The following is a 24,637-nucleotide window of genomic DNA, read 5'->3' on the forward strand; positions in this document are numbered from 1 at the left end:
CGCCACAACGCCCGGCTGTTTTTTGGTTGCAGCTGTCATTGTTGTTTGGCGGGTCTGGGCTGGATTCGAACCTGCCAGCTCAGGTGTATGTGGCTGGCGCCTTAGCCAGTTGAGCCATAGGCACCGAGCCAATATTAACATTTTTTAAAAGTAAAAGCAATCTAAAAGTCCAATGACATAGGGAAATGGTTACATTACAGTATAATTCAGTACTGTAATAAACTATAGAACTCTGAATGATGATATGAATGCATATATTTTACATAGAAAATTATCTATGATATTGGATATGCAAGATTGCCAAGTTTTTTAAGTTGTAATATAGCACATTTAAGTACATAAAATGAAGGCAGGAATGTGTCTATATAAATTCACATAGATGTACCCAATGTCTACCACTATATTCTCTTGGTTGTAAAATTATGTAATATAATTATGAATATAATTCAAATATTATTCTTTATATAAGTGTGTATCATCTTAATTTTTATGGTGGACATATATCAGTTTTCTAGTAAAAAAATTTTTTCATGGATGTAAGAATAAAAAAATTAATCTTCTACCATATGAAATCAAGAAATCTAGCAGAAAAATTTAATGAAAACTACTGTGTGAACCACAAAGATGCCAAATAATGAACTAGAAAAGTTGAAGGAATATATTAACATATGAAATCAAACATTCGAGTCTCCTCTGACTTCCAAAGTGATAAGAAACTAAATTCTAAAGATGGTAGAAGAATTTAGACCCCAACCTATAGAACAAAGAAAAGGGATCAAAGTTAGATTTGGGGAATTCCACAAAAGATGTGTGGGATATATGTAGACCATCTGAGGCATAGCCATTTCTGCCTTAGTAAAAAAGCACAAAAATAGGAAACAGTCCACCAACTCTAGCTACCATTATAAAAGAAAACACAGTTCTTAAAAACACCATCTCAGGTGAAGGTTTGTTCCATACCCTGTGAAAGTCTTAACACCCTCTGACTGATTTGCTATGCTTGTTCCTTATGTGAACTGGGCTTTAACCAAATATAAATTAACCAAAATTAACCAGCATAAATAATTAACCAGCATAAATTAACCAAATTAAACTATTCATTTGACTTTTTAAAAATCCTAATCTGACCTCCCCCAAAATAGAATTCTAAATATAGAGAAGACAAAGGGTAATAAGAATAAAGCTAATAAATACCTTCTAAATAATCTGACCCTGCCTAGAAGGTCAGCAAGGAATAGGAGCCTAATTAGGAGAAAAATTAAAATTTTATACTTATACTCTTAGGTAACACTGTTTATTTTCTAAACAAAATAAAAGAATTGTTTTATAGTTCTGAATTTTACCTAAATATGTATATTATAAATATACTGTTCAAATGAATTGTAAAGTAATAGTACTCAAAGGTTACAGTATCTGAAAAATTTACCTTCCTAAACGCTCAAACATAATATAAAACTGAAAATAAGGCATTTCCCCAGGTAAAATATAAAATGTTTCTTTTAAAACTTCTACAATAATGACATGCCTTATTTTAAGTTGTATTTTTGCATTAAAGCTCAAATAGCTAACAATTTTGTTGGCTTTCTGGTTTTCCTATGCTGAAACAGTTTTTTAAAATATAGGGAATGACGGAAAAAGCATTTAAATACTAATAACCTTATATTGGGGTTATATGTAAATGGAATACAAGGGCAGAATTTCAATAGATAAGTGTTCTACGATCTGATATCTTCCATGGTCCTCATGGAATCCAATGATACTATAAAACGTACAGAATATAGACCAGAATACCCAAAAAAACTATACCGCCTAAACTCTCCAGGCAAAATTTAAAAGAAAGACATTTCTCAGCTAAATCTCTTAATAACCATGTCATATTTTAAAATTAACTTGGTCGGTGGCGCCTGTGGCTCAGGGAGTAGGGCGCCAGTACCATATACCAAGGGTGGCAAGTTCAAACCCAGCCCTGGCCACACTGCAACAAAAAATAGTCTGTTGTCATGGCAGGCGTCTGTAGTCCCAGCTACTCGGGAGGCTGAGGCAAGAGAATCGCCTAAGCTAAGGTGACCAGATTTTAACATCGGTAAAGTGGGACACCATTGACAGGGTAGGGGAGGTTCTTAATTAAAAATATGGTATATATGGAGCAACAAAAATTTTCATAGAACACAAAAATAGTATTGTAATATATATTTTAAAATTTCAAAATAAGTACAATTTACAAATATAATACATTAAAAAAAAGTTATATATAGTGAGGCACCTGTGGGTCAAAGGAGTAGGGCACCGGCCCCATATGCCGAAGGTGAAGGGTTCAAACCCAGCTCTGGCCAAAAAAAAAAAGAAAAAAATTATGTATAGTATTATTTTATTCTTTGGCATATTTCTCATTTGAGTGAATTTTTTTTAGTAGATTGATGTCCTTGTTTAAAAGGTCATAAAATTTTTCACAAGAATCTGTTAAATTATATTTTACACATAAAATGGCTTTCAAAGTCTCAACACTTAATTGTGGTTTTTCTGAAAAAATGCGTTCAGTCGCATTAGTTCCTGGTAAGGACAGCACCTATCCCACAGTTTTTAGTGCATTATTGTATGAAACATGGTTTGTTTCAAATTGATGAAATATTTCTAAACATTTGTTCTCTATTGTGATTTTTGCTGATGCCCAAGAGTTAACCTTTTCCTTATCAATATATATTTTTTAATAATGATACCTTATGAGTCGTGTCACTTTCAAGGCCAGTGCTAGACTTTTTGCTATCACTATAAAATATAAATAATACGAGTACTGTCTGCTAAATTCATGAAATAAATAAATAAATTACTTACCTAAATTATCTGAATAGCTGATTTGTTGACATCACTTGTTTAACTAGCACTAGCACGCAGTACCATGTGTATTGTCTGAGAGACAGTTAGAAAATGTTTTTGTGGTTGCCAATGCCAAAAAATGCCATTGTTCATTAAGTCCAAACAATGGTGGTCGAATTCTAACAACTGATCAACAATGCGAACTTTGATAAGCAGTTCTATCAGTTCTCAACAATTATTTGTTATTATTAAAGTTTAACATTATAAAATTAATAAAAATAATATAAAACTCATATCCTGGCAAAATACCCACATGGCAGTGTTGGGACCAGAATTGCCACTGAGAGACCACCACACACATGTAAAGACAAAAAGCATATGCCTGGGCCACTCTTCCTTTAAGCGTGGCTGGAGGAAGGGCGACCCCCTAGTGAAGTGAGCTGAGGTTTTTAAAGTGCATAGAGGAATTTCATCGGGTGTTTTGTCGGCTAGGCTGCTATTGGCTGAGCTGTTTATGGTTAGGGACCCTCTAGAGAGGGGGTGCTATTTGTTTGTTCCAGACAGTTTAGCTTCTGAGCTAAATGTCCTTGCCTAGAAGCGAGGGAGGGACAGTCTCCTTCTGATATGGATTCCACCTGGGCAACCTTGCCCAGGAGGGGAATACAAAGTTTACATGAGCCTTTTCATTTCCAAATGAAGTTACGTTAACCTCTTCATTCCCAAATGGAGTTACATTAACCTTTTCAGCAGCTGAAAACCGTATATTCCCTTCCCATTGTCCCACTGTTCCCTAGCTTGTTGTGCATTCTTTCCAAAAATCGAGACTTTTTTAAAATACCACAGGATGCGGGACACATTGTTAAAAAGCAGGACTGTCCTGCCAAAAGTGGGACGTCTGGTCACCTCAGCCTAAAGCCCAAGAGCTGGAGGTTGCTGTGAGCTGTGACGCTATAGCACTCTACCCAGGGTGACAAAGTAAGACTCTGTCTCTTAAAAAAAAAAAAAATTAACTTGGTTATATTTTTAACGTATTTGTTTACTTGCTATTACAAATATAATAATACTACATACAGTGAGCCACCCCACTTCATTATCATCAAGTCTTCCTTAGAATAATAACTAGGCTAGTATTTTAAATTCTAATTCTGATTCCAGCCATGGCAAAACCAATCCTGCAACTATTAAAGGTAGCCATAATAATACAACTACTTTTTAGAATATTCTCTCTTTATTGTCATCATATTTAATTTTTGTGCTTGCCCTATATTGACACAGAGCAAAAAGCAAATAGTTATTTACCTTCTTTGGCATAAATAAACACATTTGTCAAAATATCTTTTAAATGTAGACTGAATTTATAGGAACATAGTAGAAGAGGAGCGCCAATAAGGCTACAGTTATCAAGAGTTAATGGAATTCCTTAAAACAAGCTTACTTAAAAAGCTCTTGAGTGAGAAGGGATAGTTTGACTCCTCATTTTAGAATGAAAGAAAGGTTGCCAAGTCAAAATCAATGGAAATCAGAGAAATGCAAATTAAAACAAGGTAATACTTTTTCATTTATCAGACTGAAAAAGTTAAAAAGACTGATAATATCCAGTATTGGCAAGGGTATAGGGAGATGGAAATTCTCATACACTGTTAACAGGAATAAATTCATACAACCTTTGGAAAGGCAATTTGGCAATATCTATGAAAATTGTAGATGTATATATCCATTGATTCATCAATTCTACTTTCAGAATTCTATTCTAGAGAAATAACACTTTGGATAAAAAACAAATGGAATAGAGATGAAACCTACAGATGAAACCAGCCACATATCTCCATCTGATCTTCAATAAACCAAACAAAAGCACACTGGGGAAAAGAATCCCTATATAATTCATGGTGCTTGGAGAATTGGTTTGCCACATGTAGAAGACTGAAACTGGACCCACATCTCTTACGACTTATAAAAACTGGCTTGCACTGGATAAAAGATTTAAATTTAAGACAGGAAATGATAAAAATTATAGAAGGAAGTATGGAGAAAACTCTTGACAACATAAGCCTGGGAAAAGATTTTATAAAAGAAGACTACCTTGGCAATTGCAATAACAACAAAAATAAACAAATGGGATATGATCAAGCTAAAAAGTTTCTGCATAGTTACAGGTACAACTAAAGCATACAGATAACTTTCAGAATGGGAGAAGATATTTGCATGCTACTAATCTGACAAAGGGCTGATAACTAGACTTGATAGAGAACTCAAACTAATCAACAAGAAAAGAGGAGATAATCTCATTTATAAGCAGGCAAGAACTAGGAACAGAACATTCTCTGAAAAAGACAGAGGAATGGCCAAGTAACACATGAAAAAATGCTCATCATCCCTAATTGTCAGACAAATGCAAATCAAAACCACCCTGAGATATCACCTTATCCCAGTGAGATTGGCCCACATCACAAAGTCTCAAAGCTGCAGATGCTGGCGTGGATATTGAGAGATAGGAACACTTTTATACTGCTGGTAGAATTGCAAACTAATATAGCCTCGTTGCAAAGAAGTAAGGAAAATCCTCAAAGAGCTAAATGTAGACCATCCATTTGATCCCACAATCCCATTACTAGACCAGAAGAAAAAAAAATCACTTTATCATAAGGTCATTTGCACTAGAATGTTTATCGCAGCTCAATTCAAAATCACCAAGACATGGAATGAACCCAAGTACCTGTCAAACATATGAATGGACTAATAAACTCTAGTATATGTACACCATGCAATAATATCCAGCCATGAAAAAGTTGGAGACTTTGTATTTTTTAACATTAATGGAGTTGAAGAACATTCTCCTCAGTCAAGTATCACAAGAATGAAAAAGCAGGTATCTGGCTAGGTGCCCACAGCTCAGTGGTTAGAGCGCCGGCCACATACACCAGAGTTAATGGGTTCAAACCTGGCCCAGCCTTCTAAACAACAATGACAACTACAACAAAAAAAATGGCCGTGTGGTAGGTGCCTGTAGTCCCAGCTACTTGGGAAGCTGAGGCAAGAGAATTGCTTAAGCCCAAGAGTTTGAAGTTGCTGGGACCTGTGACGCCACGGCATTCTACCGAGGGCGACATAGTGAGACTCTGTCTCAAGAAAAAGAAAAGCAGGTATCCAATGTACTCAATACTAATATGAAACTAATAGATAAACAATTGCATGTCCACAAGAGAGAAAAACACAAATTCAAGTGGGACGGTGGGGGAAGAGAGAAGGGGAGGTGGGAGAGAGACTGGCAAACTCTCACTTAATGGGTACAGTGTAAAGGTATACAGAATAACCCCTGAAGGGCCCAACTACAACTTGGACCTTACCTAGCAAATATAAACAATGTCCAAAAAAAAAAAGAAAAAGAAAAAGAAAAAAACAATGTCACCTAGTTGTATGTACCCTCATATTAATCTGAAATAACAAAAAAGAAATAACACTTTTGGCTAAAAAACCAAAATATCTTTTAATAGAAAATGACTAACAAACTATGATCATTCACATTCAATACCAAGCAGTGTTTAACATAAACACACTAGATTTATAGGTGCTACTTTGAAAAAATCTTTGAAACACAGGGTAGGTGAGGGAACCACATTACAGCGTAATTATTGCAGTAGTATCCTATCATTCTTGGTGCTTCAAATTTTCTGAGCTGACAATTAGCTGACAAAAATAACACAAGTATACCATACTTCACAACCACTTTCATAGCTAGGTACATGGCTAGTAACTACATGACCTAGAAACAGTCAATCAGAAAAATCCAGGTGTTGGATTGGGAGTCCCCACGTGGGGAAACAGTCTGGCACAGGGTTTCTCTTTGATTAGTTTTGGTGGCAGTAGAGACAGAATCTTTTGAGGTAAAACCACAGAATATTTTAAGGTAAAACCACAGAAATGTTTTGAGGCTTCCAAATGAGAGAAAAAACAATTTGGTCTGTGTACCCAGTGGCTCCACCAGTCCCCTTTGAAACTGGTCCTATGGCTTCTTGCCCTTTTACTAAGATCATGTGGAGCCTCTTTGGGTTTTTTTTGGAGACAGAGTCTCACTAGGTCGCTCTATGTAGAATGCTATGGCATCACAGCTCACAGCAACCTCTAACTCTTGGGCTCAAGTGATTTTCTTGCCTCAGCCTCCCAAGTAGCTGGGACTATAGGAGCCCACCATAACGCCTGGCTAGTTTTTGTTGCGGTTGCCATCGTTGATTAGCTGCCCTAGGCTGGGTTCAAACCCGCCAACTTCAGTGTATATGTCTGGCGCTGTAACACCTGTGTTATGGGCGCCGGGCCAAGTGCAGCCTCTTGGAAGTTCTGGGTTTCACTCCTGCAACACTGTGGAAACTGCATCTCTAGGCTATGATACTTTGAACTTTATAAATTCCTTTCTGGGGGAGACCTGGGCAGCACCTGAAAAATGCTCCTAAAAAAAGCCCTGAAGTCGCTTTTCTCTGTCGAGAATAAATATTTTTTAAAAGGTGGATTTGGACAGACATGCACACACACACCATTCTACCTGAAAATGAAGGTGGCGAGCAGGTTCCAATAAGCCAAGGAACACCAAAGGCTGAGGGGAGGCCAGGGCGGAGCCCATTTGGACCTTCAAAGCCCCACCAGCACCTCCAGACCAAGGAAGTTAAGGTCTAGGGCTATAAGCCCTCCACTCGGTGGTACTTCAGCAGCCCTCAAAACCTGATATGAGTGGCAGTGGGAATAAGACATTGAGGAAAACCATCCTGCTAGATCATTCTGAGTCTGTGTTTGCAAGGCATCTGAGAAAGGACCCAGGAGCCGCCTGCAGATGGCCTCTGACAAGCAAGTTGCCCTCCACTTGTGCTTCCTGGCCATCTGCACTGTTGGAATTTTCTGCCATATCTTCATAGTACATGTTTTTAAAAAATGCGAACAGAAATTTACAGGCACCTGAATGCAGGGCCTATCCAGCCCCCAGGTTATCCCCTAAGCCTCCTGCCATTGTAGGTCCCTTCATGGAGCAGCCCTCAGAGGGGTCCTGGGGTCCCAAGCAGCTTATCCTTCTTCTGGCCCCTGGCTGAAGTCACGGGGCTGCTGGTTAGGGACACACTGATATAGTAGAAATTCTTTCTCTCCTGGGTTCCCTTCTCTGTATGCTTCTTCCCAAGAGCAATTTTTTTTTAGAGATGGGATGTCACCCTGTCACCCAGGCTGGAGGGCAATGGCGTGATCACAGCTCATTGCAGCCTTGAACCCTTGGGCTGAAGAAATCCTCCTGCCTTGGCCTCCTGGGCAAGCTGGGACTACTCGTGCACACCATCACGCCTGGCTAATTTAAAAACTTTTTTCTTAGGGACAGGGTCTTGGTACATTGCCCAAACTGGCCACAAACTCCTGGCCTTAAGTGAACCTCCTGCTTCAGCCACCCAGAGTGTGGAGTTACAGGCCTGAGCCACCTACCCAGCTATACCCCAGACATTTCAATAGACTTGTTCTGAAGGGAGGCACAGACATGTTGGGGGTGGGGGGAGATGGACCATGGTAGCACTGGGGCATTGGGAGGGGCTTGTAGGGAATTTCCTCACTCTGTCCTTAGTGCCTAGGAGCAGTGACAGCCCAGAAGCAGTGAACACGTCCAGAACTGATTTCCAAAGACCACCCTCCTATAAGGAACCAGGGCTCTGCAATGGACCAAGTGAGTTCCCTCAAAATTTGTGTGTCGAAATCCTAATCGCCAAGGTGATGGTATATGGAGGTGGGGCCTTTGGGAGGTGATGAGGTCATAAGAGTGGAGCCCTCATGGGATCAGAGCCCTTAGAAAAGAGACCCCAGAGGGCTGCCTCACTTTGCTAGCCACCTGAGGATACAAGAGAAGTGTGTAACCCAGAAGGGCCCTCAATAGAAGCTAAGAGAAAGAAATGGCAACCAGGTGATCACTGTCAGCATGGCCTGGCAAGGGAAAGACTAACACTGCAAGCCTCCTGGCGTGACAGCTGTGGCATCACCCAGCATCACTCTTGCCAAAATTGTCCAACCTGGGTCTGACCAAGAAGTAATGATCAGGCCCCTCCAGACCATGGCTTGGACTTATCAAACCTGTCCTTGTTGAGGGGCCAGAATGCAAAGGTAGGAGACAAGGAAATGCAATAAGAAATTTCCCACTGGATCCCAGGATTTGCACAAAGCCCTGAAGGACATGCCCGGGGCACTGGAAGCCTTGGATAACTTGCCTGTCCTTGTTCTCTCCTGGGAAGTCCTCGATCTTGGCAGAAGGAGGCTATAGGATTACAGTAGCTGCTATTTACTTTCAGACGGGTCAGTGCAAAAGAAGGTGGACAGAGAGAGGCAAGTGGGGAGGTGTGGCACGACTGTAACAGCTGCCAGTCTGGGAAAAGTTCTCACAACTTTTCTGAAAGCCTAAAATGTTCTAAGAAAAACAAACAAAAAAAAAATCTCTTTCTACGTAAAACTAGCTAGTACAGATTCTACTATAAGAATTAAAAAAGTTTCATATACACAAGTTACAAAAAATAAACAAAAAAGAATTAAGAAGCACTATATGTACAGGTTTATGAAATCACTAAAAATAATTAGTTCTGAAAATGGAAGTGTGACTAATGTCTATAGATAAGGAAGGAATAAAAAAGGTGTTTCTTTTTTTTAAGGTATATTTCTTTTCTAATTAAGTATCATTACAATGAGAAATAGTTATACAATGCAGGGAATTTTTTTTTTTTTTTTTGAGACAGAGCCTCAAGCTGTCCCCCTGGGTAAAGTGCTGTGGCATTACAGCTCACAGCAACCTCCAACTCCTGGGCTCAAGCGAGTCTCCTGCCTCCGCCTCCCAAGTAGCTGGGACCACAGGCGCCCGCCACAACGCCCTGTTATTTTTTGGTTGCAGCCGTCATTGTTGTTTGGTGGGTCCGGGCTGGGGATTCAAACCCACCACCTTAGGTGTACGTGGCTGGCGCCTTAGCCGGTTGAGCTATAGGCGCTGAGCCAATGCAGGGAATTTTTTAAAAATAATTCAATCTTTTAAAAAATTAAAAGCTGAGGCTCGGTGCCTATACTCAGTGGTTAGAGCACAGGGCTGGCATGTTCAAACCCAGCCCAGGCCTCCTTAACAAAAAAATTAAAATTAAAATTAAAAGCTAATACACCTCTCCCAGAGGTGCCTGCTATCCAAACTGAGAATAACAGGTTTGTGATACTTCAACAAGAAATTTTAAGAAAGTCAGGACAAACTAAAAACACTCTGTAGAATTATCTACACAATTTCATTTATTCTAACTTACACAGCACAAAAACTTCATCGTATCTTGGAATGAGGAAGAACTTTTTAACCATAATCCCAGAGGCAATCAAAAAAGATAACTTTAAACGACATAAACAAAAAACTTCTTCGTTTTTTTTTTTTTAAGAGACAGAGTTTCACTTTATCGCCCTCTGTAGATTGCTGTGACGTCACAGCTCCCAGCAACCTCCAACTCCTGGGCTCGGGCAATTCTCTTGCCTCAGCCTCCCAAGTAGCTGGGACTACAGGTGCCTACCACAATGCCCGGCTATTTTTTGTTGCAATTTGGCTGGGGCCAGTTTCAAACCCGCCACCCTTGGTATATGAGGCCAGCACTCTACCCACTGAGCCACAGGCACTGCCCAACAAAAAACTTCTTAAACCTTAAACAAAATTAAAAGATAAGGAAAAACTTGAGGAAATCATCTGAAACATACATGAAAACAATAAATCCATACTTCCAATATATAAAGAACTCATACAAATCACTATAAAAAAGAGAGCTATCTTAATTTTAAAAGAGGCAAAGAGTAGTCAATTCCCAACACACACCCATACACAACAAAAAACATTAAGATGTTTAACTTTATTTCCTTTTTTTATCAAATTAGCCAAAATTTGATCATATCTAGTATTAAAGAGGGTGTGAGAAAAAGGACAGGATCAGACTTTTTTTTTTTACATGCAGAAGCAATTTTAATTTTTTTTCCTTTCTCTTTTTTTTATTTTTATTTTTTTATTAAATGATAGCTGTATACATTAATGCAAACATGGGGTACAGTGTAGTGTTTTCATATACATTTTGAAATACTTTCATCAAGCTGGTTCACATAAATTTCATGTCATTTGCATAGTCATTGTGTCAAAACATTTATATTCTAGTTCTAGAAAAGTTCACTTGTACCCTTGTTAGACAGATAGGATCAGACATTATTGATGGAATTCTAAATTGTCCCAAACATTCTGGAAGGCAACCCAGAAATACAGAATAAAAAATTTGAATGTGTATGCCAGGAATAAAGGAATTCTACATTTGGAAATATGTCCTATAGAAAAAATGGATGAACACAAGTATGAAAATACTCATTGCAACAATGTTTGCAAAAGTAAAAGCTGGACAACCTAAATGTCTACTATGAAAAATTAAATCAATATTCAAAAACCATACTATTTCATGATGTTGTAAAACCATACAGCCATTACAAATAATAATGTAGATCCTTTCCTATCAGCATGAAAAGATACACAAGTGAAAAAGTTGAGTAACCAAGTGACATGTTTCCATTAGTATTAAATATAGATTAGCTATATATGTCAGCATTTACATAAATAAATATATACACATATGTACATACATCTACAATCACACATACACATGGCACATATGCTGAAAAACAGGTCTGACATATCATGTACCAAAATGTTAACAGTGGCTAGTCTAGAATAATGCAATCACAGGTGATTTTTCACTTTCTTTTTCAGATCTTTTGAATAGTTTGAGTACCTTCTACAAATGACTACATATGGGTTTTATAATAATAAATAGTAAGAAATGTTTTCATTCTGTAAGTAACAATGAACAATAAAAATCACCTTATGACCTAAGATATATTATTATCTTTTCTTACCTTTAAACCTTCAGCTGGAAGTCTATAACCAAATCTTGCTGGAAGGTCATCAAATGTCTGAGATGCATTTTCAAAATTATACTAAATATAAAATTAAAAATAATCACGTTAAAACCAATTTACATATAACATTAAAAACAAAAGTTTATTAAATTATGTAGATTATTTCTACCATTCTGATTTACTATAACAGTCATTTTACTGCACTAAAATGAACTTTGTAAATGTGCATCCACTAAAATAGCAAAGAAAAACACAATTTACAACATATACTACTGCTTAAATTGGATTTCTATTTCATACATTATTCTCAAACGGTAATTCTGTAACATTAAACATCCTGCTGCTGAGTTTTTCCTGCAGACAATTTCCTAGCAAGGAATATTCTAGACAGATCATCTTCCAGCAAGAGAATTCCATTTTATTTTCTCTCTATTATAACAGTTTAACAGGAGGGATTTACACGAAAGATGACTTTACCGGAGAAAAAAACAGCATCAAATGATATTTTTAAGGCATTGTCAATTTTGACATAAACTAAACATTTTTATCCAGGGCTATATAATCAAAAGACTAAACTCAATGAAATACATACACAGAGAAAGCTGAAGGTATTCAAATTTTTTGCTATGTCCATACAAACAAAGATTCCTATGCTACAATATTTATTAGTTCTCTTCTAAAATAAAACAAAACAAGAGTTTGTTATATTTTTTGAAGATAATAGTGATAATAAATAAATAACTGAACATTATTTAACAATGTTCAATCCGCTATATAGAAAGCAAGAGAAGTAAGAAAGGTGGATAAAATTAGCATAGAAAAGTAAAAAAGTAACTTTTGAATCACCAATGAAAAGTCAGTCATGCTAGAAATTAAAACAGTCAATCCATAAGCTGTAGGCTGTAAATAAAAAAAAGAACACATTTGTTTTGAATGTAAATCAAAAGGATGGTTTGAAGATGGACAAAAGGAACAAAGTAAGAGTGTTATAGAGCTAGAAAAAGATACAAGAATCAAGTAAACCTTAAATATTCACAAAACATGGATTAGGTCACATGTCTAAATTAACAGCTGTCATCCCTAAATCAAATACCCTTTAGTGAGCCCCACTCTAGTCTCTTGTGTCATCTGACACAGGCATGCAAATAAACAGCTCCACAGTTTAACAGCAAGTGGTAGCTGTTACCAAGTATGAATGCCCTGGGTTTCTCCAATCAATCAAGCAAATGTTGGATCCAGATACCTTCTAACTGTCAAGTCCCCCTGGCTTACCCTCAGCTCAGGTCCTGTTAATCACACTGTCAACAGGGCAAGCTAATGCAGCAGAAGAGAGAGACTAGACAAACTGTAACAGGTAACACAGGATTCAGGTAGTGTGGTTCTTACATCTCACCCAAACCTGGTTCTAAGTGCACTTAGCACACCCAGCTTTTATCTTTGCTTCTCACTGTATGTTTATAATTAATTCAATAAACTCTGTGATTCAAGCGCCTGAATTTGGGCACAGTACCTATCCATCCCATTACCTCTGGGATAATCAGTCTAGTAGTGTACTTGGAGACCAGGAAGTATACATGGTAATTGCTTTTGGGTGACTGCCCACTGCCATAACAGCAACAATAGTTTGTATTTGCAGAGTACTTTATAGTTTACAAAACGCTTTAGAGTGCTTTTAAACCCATTATCACAATTTATCATTTAATCTCTTAATTAAAACATCTTTCTTAATTAAGTCAACTACACTCTGCTTAGTGTTGAACTTGAGAAAATCATTTATCCTCCAAACCAAGGACACCAATATAAAGACAGTGATCTAGATTAATGAATATAAACCAAAGAATAATATATATGTATATAAGTATACTTTTTAAATGCAATTTTAAAATCAGGAGACAGAAAATCTACTACTATACTAACATACCCATTTATCACTTTTGTTGCTAAAATCAGGAGACAGAAAATCTACTACTATACTAAAATACCCATTTTTACTTTTGTTGCTAAAATTACAGAAATAAAATATATAACTTGAACTTGTAACATTGGGACTTGGAATAAGTTTTGCTCTGAAATCACTTTGTATTTCCCTAACAATAAAATAAGGATTCTCTCACACTGCCTCTCAAAATCACATTGGTTAAAACCAAAAACATTTCCACTGTAAATAAGATTAAAAAAAACAAAACAGAGGTGCTTTACTTTTTTGGTATGAGGGAAAGAGGAATGATATTCCTAACATTAAAGCATAGTCACTGTCAAATAAATCTGAAGAAGAAAATAGTTGCTCTTCTCTCGAATCCCACCCTCAGCAGTTACCATGTAACAGTCTGAGTACACCTATTTTGAAGGAGTATTTCCCTTTATCAATCATCCTTCTTGCCAGCAGGCTTAACAGAAGGTTTAATTGAATTTAGAAAGTAGTAGTTAACAATTATTGAGCACATCATGTTTCACTTTATAGGTACTGATGTATCTAATCCTCACAAAAACTCAACAAAAATAGGCCACAATTGCTACCATTGTCTTTCTACAAGGTGTCCCAAAAACTGCCCCTAGGTCATCAGACATAGCGGAAAATGAATTACAAAAGTTTGTAAAATAGTCACAAAATATTCTCTATTTGTTGTCTTCCTTTATACAATTTTATAATGAATATTTTGTAAATAAAGGCACATTTACCTACAATTTCCCATTTTCCCTACGTGAGGTGACTTTTGGGACACCAAAATAAAGGCGGTCCTCACCCCTGGGCTGCCAACCAGCAGAGGTACACAAACTGTTACCACAAACTGTTACCAGGCCACATATTATCATCACCTGAGCTCCACCTCCCATCCCATCTGCTCCACACCGCTTCCCTATCCATGGAAAAATTATGTTCCATGAAACAGGTGCCAAAAATTGGTGACAAAAATTGGTCCAGTCTGTGGCCTTTTAGGAACTGGGTGCACAGCAGGAGCTAAGCAATAGATAAGCAAGTGAAGTTTCAGCCACTCCCCATCCCTGTATCACCGCCTGAGTTCTGCCTCTTGCCCCACCCTCACCCCACTCCATCCATGAAAAAAAACTATCTTCCTTGAAACATGGTCTCTGGTACCAAAACGGTTGGAGATTATTATTCTATGGACTGACCACAAAAGGTTGAAAATAACTTGCTCTAATAAATTAGAACCAGGATTCTAACCCAGGCAGTCTGGCTCCAGAGCCCTGGCTCTTAACCTACTACCTATGAAGTCTTTCATACATTCCCACTTTTATAAGTAGTTAACTACAATTTAAGAAGTGTTAACTAATTCACCCAAAGTCAGGTAACTACCTAGAGGTAGAGCTGAAATTCAGCTCAGATTATAACTCCATGGCTGAAGCTCATGACTATCATGCTATATAATCCAATCCATTCACACTACCAGGTGTTGGGCACTTCTCTGCTTACTTCAATCTCTGACCCTCACAACTATCCAAGAAACCAATTCTCTCTGAAAAATCTAGACAACAAAACCAAAAGGTAGATTGAGGATCAATCAAAATTAGATTGCCTGACTCTATGAAACTAAGATCTAAGATGGATACCTCTCTCAATAAGATCATAGCACAACTCAAAGCTAATCAGTCAGCTGTGGTCTGTGGGCCTAAGAATATTTAGGCTGATGTAGTTATCTCTAAAGTACAGTTCTAAAATGCCATGTTTCTATCATAAATCTATATAAATAACGTTATATTCATTTGGGAGTCAAAGGAAAGAGAAACAATGAGATAAAAGGTGAAAACAATTATCTAAAAGTACCAAGGAAAAAATGCTATTAAAAGAAAATATGACAGAACTAAATCTCTACAGGAAGGTACTAAGCTCAAACATGTACTGAATCCCTGCTGTGTAACTGACACGAGGCGTCAGGAACATAAAGTTTAGAAGACACAGTCCTGCCTTCCAGGCACTCAGGGTAATAGGGCTTACTGACAGGTCAGAGACATACTTCAGTAGCATCTCCACAGCCTCTCAGAACTCACCAACTAGTTGGACAAACACTGTTGTCAAAGAGTTAAAAGTCAAGTGGGAATTCAGTGCCAACAGCAACAACAAAACCCTACAAACACCAAAATGAAGGGCACCTTGGCATACAAATAATACAACCAAAGTTGACTTTTCCTTACAAAAGAGGTATCCCAGTTCTTCTGCAAATGTAAACAGAATCACCCTGATGTCCAATTTATTTAAATCTGTTTTACTACAAGCTCAGATTTCAGGGATGCCCTTACACAACTAAGGGCAAGCTAATGTTTTCTACTTCCTGATTTTCTTCCTTTGAATGATTGTGTCACATCCAGTTCCTCTGCCTTGATTTTTAGTTCCCCTTTTTACAAGTTATATGCTTTCATAAGCTACTCCCCTCCAGCTCTCTGCATTCAGTCAGCCTCTGTCCTCCAGTGCCAGCACAGAGAGCAGATTTAAGCAGCACCCAGGCTCATGGTTCCCCTAGTAGATGACATCAACATATATCCCACACATCAATGCCTGATGCACAGGGAATACTGTTGGCAGAAAGGATGGATTGTTCTTCTACAAATAACATTTTGTTTTGTCTCTAATTAAAAAACAAAGCTCAGATAGTTTCCTATCTTCTCGAGAGGGTGAGTGAGGGATGATTAGAATGATAGTTATAATTGTTATGGGGCAAGATAAGGACCACCGACTCAAATTAGAAGTTTAAAAAGGAGTCTTATTAACCGCAGAGCTGTCTCAGCAAAGTCTAAAGCAGACTAACTCAGAGAGCCTAGAGGGGTCTAAAGTTGGGGTTTTTCTAGTCTGAAAGTTGGCAAAGGGACAAACAGGTGAGCTAAAAGTTGGCAAAAGAAGCAAAAAGCAAGCACAGGGTCATGATGATCCCTTTTACAGACGTGAACCTTGCAATTTAACGGATTAGCAGATAGGTAATGTAAAGGTCACATAAAGCAGATATGGCAACACATGAAACAGATCGGGCAATTAGTGAGTAAGTAAAACAATTTGTCACAGCACTTAGCTTGTTAACTCTCATCATGACAGTACTTGGCACATTAGTTCTTATCTTGTTCTGTTCCCGCCTGATCCAGACCCATCTAAGACTAATGGTACTTGGCATCATTTCATTTACCAATTTTTCCCCTTCCTCCTACCCGGGGGTGGTGTGAGGCCGTCATGAGGCTGCCGGCATCCATCTGGGGGGGGTGATGAGGCAGCTGGCACCCACCTCAATCATGAAGATTAAAAATGATACACAAAACATTTACTACATGCCTGTTACTGTTCTAAGCAGTTTGGCTTATTTAATCATCACCACAACACTCCAGAGTTTGTAAATAAACTGAGGGGTTTATAAGCAGCTAAGTAATTTGATCAGGGTAATACAGCTATTTAAGTCCCAAAGCAGTCTGCTGAAGATCATTTAACCCATCAGACAGTTGGACCTAGAATAAAAATCTCCCTCAGGCATAAAAGAAAGAAAGAAGACAAAAGGAATGACAAGCATTAACAACAAGAAGGGGAGAAAGAGAAAAACAAAATGGAAGAAATCAAAGGAGTAAAGGGAAACAGGAGAATGTCATTGCAAGAATATTCCCAAGACTTTGGGGACCAATCTAAAGGGGAGATTTGAAAAGCAGTGGATTTAATCCTTAAAGAGTCTCCTTCAACTCCACATGAAAAAGACCCAGACTATTCCAGGAAATAAGCCTAATCAACAAGTTCCCTAAAAAGGGTGACAGAGGGTGTGAAATCTTACTAGACTACTAAAGTTACTCTGCTTTCAAAAGCTACAGTGTGGAAACCAGCCTGGCTTGCCCAAGTTCTATAATGATCCTGGAATCTTCCAGAAGTGCCACAATATGCAGAAGCACAGGTAAGAACCACGTTAACCTTTGGTAAGCACTAATTCTAGCCCTTCTATTTCTCACCTGATATCACTAAGCAAATCAGTTGCATCATAAAGTAAAAACAGTAGGTCTTCAGCACAGACCTAAAGTATTGGTGTATGTGTGTGCACATGCATACATGCACACACATACAGCTATGTCCTCTTTTTCTAATTTGAAAAAAATGAGAAACAGAAAATAGAAACTAATGTTCTTTGACCTACAATGGGAGTTACATCTGCATAAATCCCTCAAAAATTAAAAATATCGTAAGTCAGAAATATTTTATAAGTCAAATTCTACTCACAATATTTTCATCTTACAATGGGTTTGTCGGGACATAACTCCATAACTCCATACTCCAGGAGTATTCATCAGAATGCATATGGCTTTAGCATCATCATAAAGTTAAAAAATCGGCTTGGTGCCTGTGGCTCAAGCGGCTAAGGCGCCAGCCACATACACCTAAGGTGGTGGGTTCGAATCCCCAGCCCGGACCCACCAAACAACAATGATGGCTGCAACCAAAAAATGGCCAGGCGTTGTGGCGGGCGCCTGTAGTCCCAGCTACTTGGGAGGCTGAGGCAGGAGACTCGCTTGAGCCCAGGAGTTAGAGGTTGCTGTGAGTGTGATGCCATGGCACTCTACCCAGGGGGATAGCTTGAGGCTCCATTTCAAAAAAAAAAAAAAAAAAAAATCATTAATTAGTTGAACCATCTAAAGTCAGAGACTGTCCATACACTTCAAGTGTAGAAGACAGTAGGACAGTAACCTAGTGAGAACATCTAAGGTTTTAAGGAACAATTTTCTACTTTCAGAACGTTTCTAACTATAACCAAAGACAAGATCACTGGGCGGCACCTGTGGCTTGTTGGGTAGGGCGCCAACCCCACATACCAAGGGTGGCAGGTTCAAACCCAGCCCCGGCCAAACTGCAACAAAAAAATAGCCAGGCATTGTGGCGGGTGCCTGTAGTCCCAGCTACTCGGGAGGCTGAGGCAAGAGAATTGCCCAAGTCCAGGAGTTAAAGATTGCTGTGAGCAGTGTGATGCCATAGCACACTATTAAGGGCAATAAAGTGAGACTCTGTCTCTACAAAAAAAAAAAAAAAAGACAGGATCACTGTGTTTTCTTCTGATACATGAATGCTAATCTTAGGTTGACATTTTCTATGGACATCTTGTAGAATTTGTTTAAATATTATTATCAAAAGAGATACCATTGAGATCTTAAAGTCATCAGAGATACACTGGTACCAAGAAAAACAGTAAAATACTACATAAACACATGAACTTACAGTTATATGTGCACAAGCCCCCATGGGCTCAAAAATCAACATCATGTATCAGGTACTTATTATGCATGAGATCTTACATTAAATATTAAGCAATAAAAAAGGAATAAGATGCCCCACTTTCAAGTAACTATGTGTTTGTACTTGGGTATGTGTGTAGGTAAAAACGTAAGATTCCATCATTCAGGGCTAAAAGTTTTTCTTTAAGAGATGACTTTAGACATGGATAAATTTTACTGTACTTACTGCTAAAATGTCTGCTTCTACAGGCAGTAGGTTTAAGAATGCAAAAAGCTGAACAGTCAGGATGGTGTAGACCTGTGTGGCCGACAGCATGAGCATCCCTAAGGAGAGCAGCATCGCGCAGTAAAACCACCTAGAAGACAAGGAGATGAGTAACAGTGAGAGCTGGTGCTTGATTCAGTCATCTGATATATCAATTCTTAATATCCAAAAATACCCCTTTCAACTACAAACATGTTGACATTAAAATTAAAGTCTATATTTTCAAAATCATAAGAATTTACACAGATTTGGATATGTAGGTAAAAATCCAAGATTATTCAAATACGTAATTCATGAAGACTCTAAGCTCTGTGTTTTAATCACAAAACAAACATCTTCCCATAGTGCTGTTCACAGCATGGTCTACAAACCCAGTTTTCAAAGAAACTAGATTTCAACTGTATTAACAGTTAACACACATGCACAAATGCTTTTGCTTTAAAGTTTTCTGCAATTTAAAAAAAATCAGCCTTTGATTCAATGTAAAGTCATGTGTAAATTTACTTTTTATTTACTCTTGCATATTGCATCCACATTAGATGGTGGAGGGTAAGGAATAGCTGCTTATCATAAAGTAATACTTTCTATCCTTTACCTCCTAACAATTTACAATTTTTTGTCTTTCTGTACCCTAACGGCAGCCTCCTAACTATCCCAAATCCACCCTGTCCTCTACATGCTACCTATTGTACAAAGAAAAACAAATACCATGAAAGACTAAATGTTAACCAAGTAAATATCAACATCCTCATTCATAAACTTCAATCGTATAATATACTTTTAAACAAGTAAAAACAAAGTTTACAAAAACAAGCCCCTTTTAAATAGATTACTTCATTAAATACCATCAACTCGTGTAATACCAATTTTGATGACAATTATTGTTGGTAAGTGCTCTGGATTTGAAAGCCACCATACAGACTCAAACTCTTAATCTTTAACTGAAACATTGAAAGTAAAACACCTGTGAATAATTTTTAAACTACTATCTTACAAAGCCATTAATAGAAGAGATGAAATGAAAATGAAAACATGTTAAAGTACAGACTTGTTCCACAGACAAAGAAAGTAAATTACTGGTTGACCAGGGCTGGGCAGGTAGGGCGGAGGGGCTGGGGGAGGGGAAAGTGAGCATAAGGAATGACAGCTAATGGATGAGGGGTGTTTTTGCAGAGGGAGGGGTGATGAAAATGTTCTAATATTAGATTGTGGTGATGGCTGCACAACTATATAAATATACTAAAAATCACTGTGCTGTATAAGTGGCTGAATTTTACACTGTGTGAATTATATCTAAATAAGCTATTGTTAAAACATAGATCTCTTGCATCAGTTTCTTAAGTAAAATATATTTTATAACATAACACTGTGTAGAGTTGTTCCTTGGTATCTGTGGGGACTTGCCCCCCAAAAATCTGAGGATGCTCAAGGGCCTTATATAAAATGGCATATTATTTGCACATAACCTATAGTTATCTCTGCATTACTTATAATAACTAATACAATGTAAATGCTATGTAAATAGTTGTTACACTGTATTCTTTAGAGAGTAATGATAAGAAAAAAAGCCTGTCCATGTTCAGTACAGGTGCTTTTTTATCTCAATTATCTTTGAGCTGGGGCTGGTTGAATCCATGGATTCATGGGCACAAAGGGCCCACTGTATATTCAAATACATATTTAGCAAATTGAAGACACACTGTACCTACTGCCAATTCCAATGTCATGAAGGTTTGTCCCTCAGTTTTCTTCTAAGAGTCTCATATACGTATTAGCTCTGACATTTAGGTCTCTGATCCATTTTGAGTTCATTTTTCCGTGAGGTAAGGGTCCAACCATATTCTTTCACGTGTGCACACTCAGTTTTCCCAATACCATTTGTTGAAAACACTGTGTATAACTCCTTTCCCCACTTAATGATCCTGGCACTCTTGGGCCACTTGACCATATATATGACACTTTATTTCTGGGCTCTATTCTTTATTCCTTTTTCTAAGTGCTCTGTCCTTGTGTTAGTATCACACCATTTTAATCACTGTAGCTTTGTAGCAAGTTTTGTAATGAGGAAAAGGATATTTCTGGTTTTGTTCTTTTTCAATATTGTTTTGGCTATTTAGGGATCCCTTGAGAGTCCACATGAAGTTTAGCATGGATTTTTCTATTTCTGTAAAAAAAAAAAAAATTCATAGGGATTTTGATAGGGATTGTATTGAATCTGTCGACTAAGGAATTCTGGGAAGATGGCCAACTGGTAGCAACCCTCAGCAGAAGCTCCTGAGTAGAGGAAGAAAAACTGGACAGAATCGGACTCTATGAAGCCAAAGTTGGGGCACTGAGCCAAGAAAGAAGTTCAGCAAGCTGTAACTCTAAGGAAGAGCATTCAAGAAAACAAATTACAGGTACAAAGCCTATCGACTAGAGGAATGGGAGACCACTCCCCTAAGCAGGAGCCCTGCCACAGGTTATCTACGAATGAGCAAGGAACAAGAGACCTCTCATTTTACCTCACTGGAGAGAGCCACTAAACTCCAAGTCTCTTTCTCCCGGGAGGTCCCACTTATGAACCTAGATACCACCACCCCCAGGCATAAAATTGAACAGATATTTTCCCCCATAAGTCCAAACTCCCAGTCCACCCTTTCCCCCTCGCATGGCTGTCTGAAGTTCTGCCCCCTGCAGAGCACAGAGTGTTTGGTCTTGTCCTGAGAGATCTGGGCATAGTGTGGACCGCCAACCATTAGGATGGAATCTGTGACTAATGGGGAAGAAAGAGGGAGTGGGAAGAAAGGGACACTTGGCAGCAGGTGGAGCAGTCCCTTGATTATGACTATCTCCAGCCACTGGTGGTGTTGACCCTCGGTTTGGGCGGTGTCTGGCAGGACGGGGTGCAGAACCCCTGGCTCTGACAGCACCCACAGCAGGAGAGTAGTTGCCCTGTGTGGCCTAAGTTCAGCAGATAGGGCTGGTCCCCAGCCCCTACTGGGCCTGCGAGCAGAGGCTTGGTAGGCATGGACTGAGACCTGAGAGCAAGGGCATGGTCCCCTGAATCCCACAGAACTCTTGAGCAGTAGCTTGCTGAGTGTGAACCAAGACCTAAGGACTAGGGCGTGGTCCTATCTCCAGCGGGGCTTGTGAGCAGAGGCTGACTGGGACCTGTGGGCAGGGTGAGGTGCCCTGACTCTAAAAGAGCCTGCAAACAGAAGCTTGCCAGGCAGTGGACTGAGATTGGCAAGCAGGGGCGTGGTCCCCTGACTCCAGCGGTTCTGGCAAGCAAAGGCTAGCTGGGTGTGGCCTGAGACCAGTGGGCGGAGGCGTGGTCCCTGGCTCCAACTGGGCCTGCAAACAGAGAAACAGACAACAATGTGGACTGAGTCTGGAGGGAGGGAGTGTGGATCCCTGGCTCCAATTGTGCTGGTGGAGACCCTTAAATCCCTCTCTGTTGAGCAGGGTTTGCACTGCCTGAGACAATTTAATTGGAACCTGTCTCTGGGGTTATCTACAGGGGACATTCTGAGGTTGACCTTCAAAGTTCTGTAGCAGAAAAGAACTAAAGGGTGGGGCCTGGGTGCCAATGCTGTTTTCTCTTCAGAGTCAAGATTTAAACTTAATACTGTGGTTTCTTAGGATAGGGTAAAGGTTGGCTGATATAAAAACAGCTAGCTTGTGCCTATCTCACCAAGTAGGTCTTCTAAGTCTCCAGCCAAAACTCTGAAAGGAGCCTTTGTAAGGTTGGAGGATATAAGCCACAATTACAAAGCCTAGCACTTTGATAAGGGGCTATCTCTACTACCTGGGAACCCCAATTCAATCTTACCTTACCAGTTCTAATAACAAAATGGTGGAAAATAAACATGGTGCAAACCCAACAGCAAGATCTCTGGAACATGAATAAACAGAGTAGATCAATCCCCACCCTCAAGAAATGACAAAGGAGATACAACTGAAGATGCCATGCATAGACAATCAGCAACAATGTCAGAAATCAAATTTAGAATATGGATTGCAAATAAGATAAACAGAATGGAAGAAAAGATAGAAAATCAATTCTAAGAGTAGTTCTAACGTTGTCTCAAGAAATTAATGAGTTCAAAGCCCAAGTCACCAAAGATATGGACATAATAAGAAAAGAGATAACAGAGCTCAAGGAAACAAAAAGTTAGTTGAGGAGCTCCAAAATGCAGTAAAATCCCTCAGTAATGGAGTTGACCAGGCAGAAGAAAGGATCTCTGAAACTGAAGACAAAGCTTTTGAACGTTCCCAAACACTCAAAGAGGCAGACAAATGGAGAGCAAAAACTGATCACTCCCTGAGAGAGCTGTGGGATCACTCCAAAAGGTCAAACATTTGTCTTATAGGAATTCCCAAAGGAGAAGAGGATGGTCCTAAAGGTACAGATGCTTTACTCCAAGAGATTTTGGAGGAGAATTTCCCAAGCATTGCAAGAGATACAGAACTTCAGATAGCAGACAGTTTCAGAAGCCCAGCAAGACTCATCCAAATAAAGCATCTCCTAGACACATTGTGATTAACTTTGCCAAAGTTAAGGTGAAGGAGAAAATTCTGTAAGCAGCCAAACATAATAAAAGCATCACCTACAAAGGGAGAAATATCAGAATGACTGCAGATCTCTCAGCCGAAATGTTTCAAGCCAGAAGAAGATGGGTCATCGACCTTCAATCTCCTAAAACAAAACTTCCAGCCCAGGATCCTGTATCCAGCTAAACTGAGTTTCATTTATGATGGAGAAATCAAATACTTTAATGACATAGACATGTTTACGAAATTTGCCATAACTAAACCAGCTCTCCAGGATATTCTCAGACCCATCCACCACAATGACCAGCACAATGCTCTATGGCCAAAGTAAAACCACTACCACAGTGGTGAAAGGATTAAAAATGTCCACTGAACTGCTGAAAATCATGATACCCAAAACACAACCAGGCTTTTCAATTCTCTCAATTAATGTAAATGGCTTAAATTGTCCTCTAAAGAGGCATATACTGGATACATAAACTCAGACTGGATATCTGAGGTATACAAGAATCTCACCTTACCGTAAAGGATAAAAGTAGACTCAGGGAGAAGGGATGGACTTGTATATTACAGGCAAATGCAAACCAGAAAAAAGCAGGGGTTGCAATTTTAGTAGATACAATTGGCTTTAAACCAACAAAGATAAAGAAAGATAAGGAAGGTCACTACATGTTGGTCAAAGGAAACACCCAACATGAAGAGATTTCAATAATGAACATTTATGCACTCTACCAGAATGCTCCTCAATTCATAAAGCAGACTCTAATGGATATAATAAGGTGACCAGACATCCCACTTCTGGAGGGACAGTCCCAATTTTTAACAATTTCTCCCACGTCCTGCGGCATTTTTAAAAAGTCTCGATTTTTAGAAAGAATGCACAACAAGCTAGGGAACAGC

At 38.7% G+C, this 24,637-nt stretch overlaps 1 protein-coding gene across 1 annotated transcript in view; it reads right to left on the bottom strand.

The window, feature by feature from the left end:
• Positions 1 to 24,637, bottom strand: part of RNF13 (ring finger protein 13) — a 140,006-nt gene that overhangs the window by 89,269 nt on the left and 26,100 nt on the right. The window contains exons 2-3 of the mRNA XM_023508278.1: positions 19,163 to 19,292; positions 11,731 to 11,811 (exon numbers count right to left, since the gene is read on the bottom strand). Coding sequence (XP_023364046.1) covers positions 11,731 to 11,811; positions 19,163 to 19,276 — 195 coding nt within the window. The 5' untranslated portion in view covers positions 19,277 to 19,292. The remainder of the gene's footprint in view (positions 1 to 11,730; positions 11,812 to 19,162; positions 19,293 to 24,637) is intronic.

The sequence above is a fragment of the Otolemur garnettii genome, unplaced genomic scaffold (assembly GCF_000181295.1).
Source record: "Otolemur garnettii isolate 467f Iridium unplaced genomic scaffold, OtoGar3 scaffold00236, whole genome shotgun sequence".
In the NCBI taxonomy this organism is placed as follows: Eukaryota; Metazoa; Chordata; class Mammalia; order Primates; family Galagidae; genus Otolemur; species Otolemur garnettii.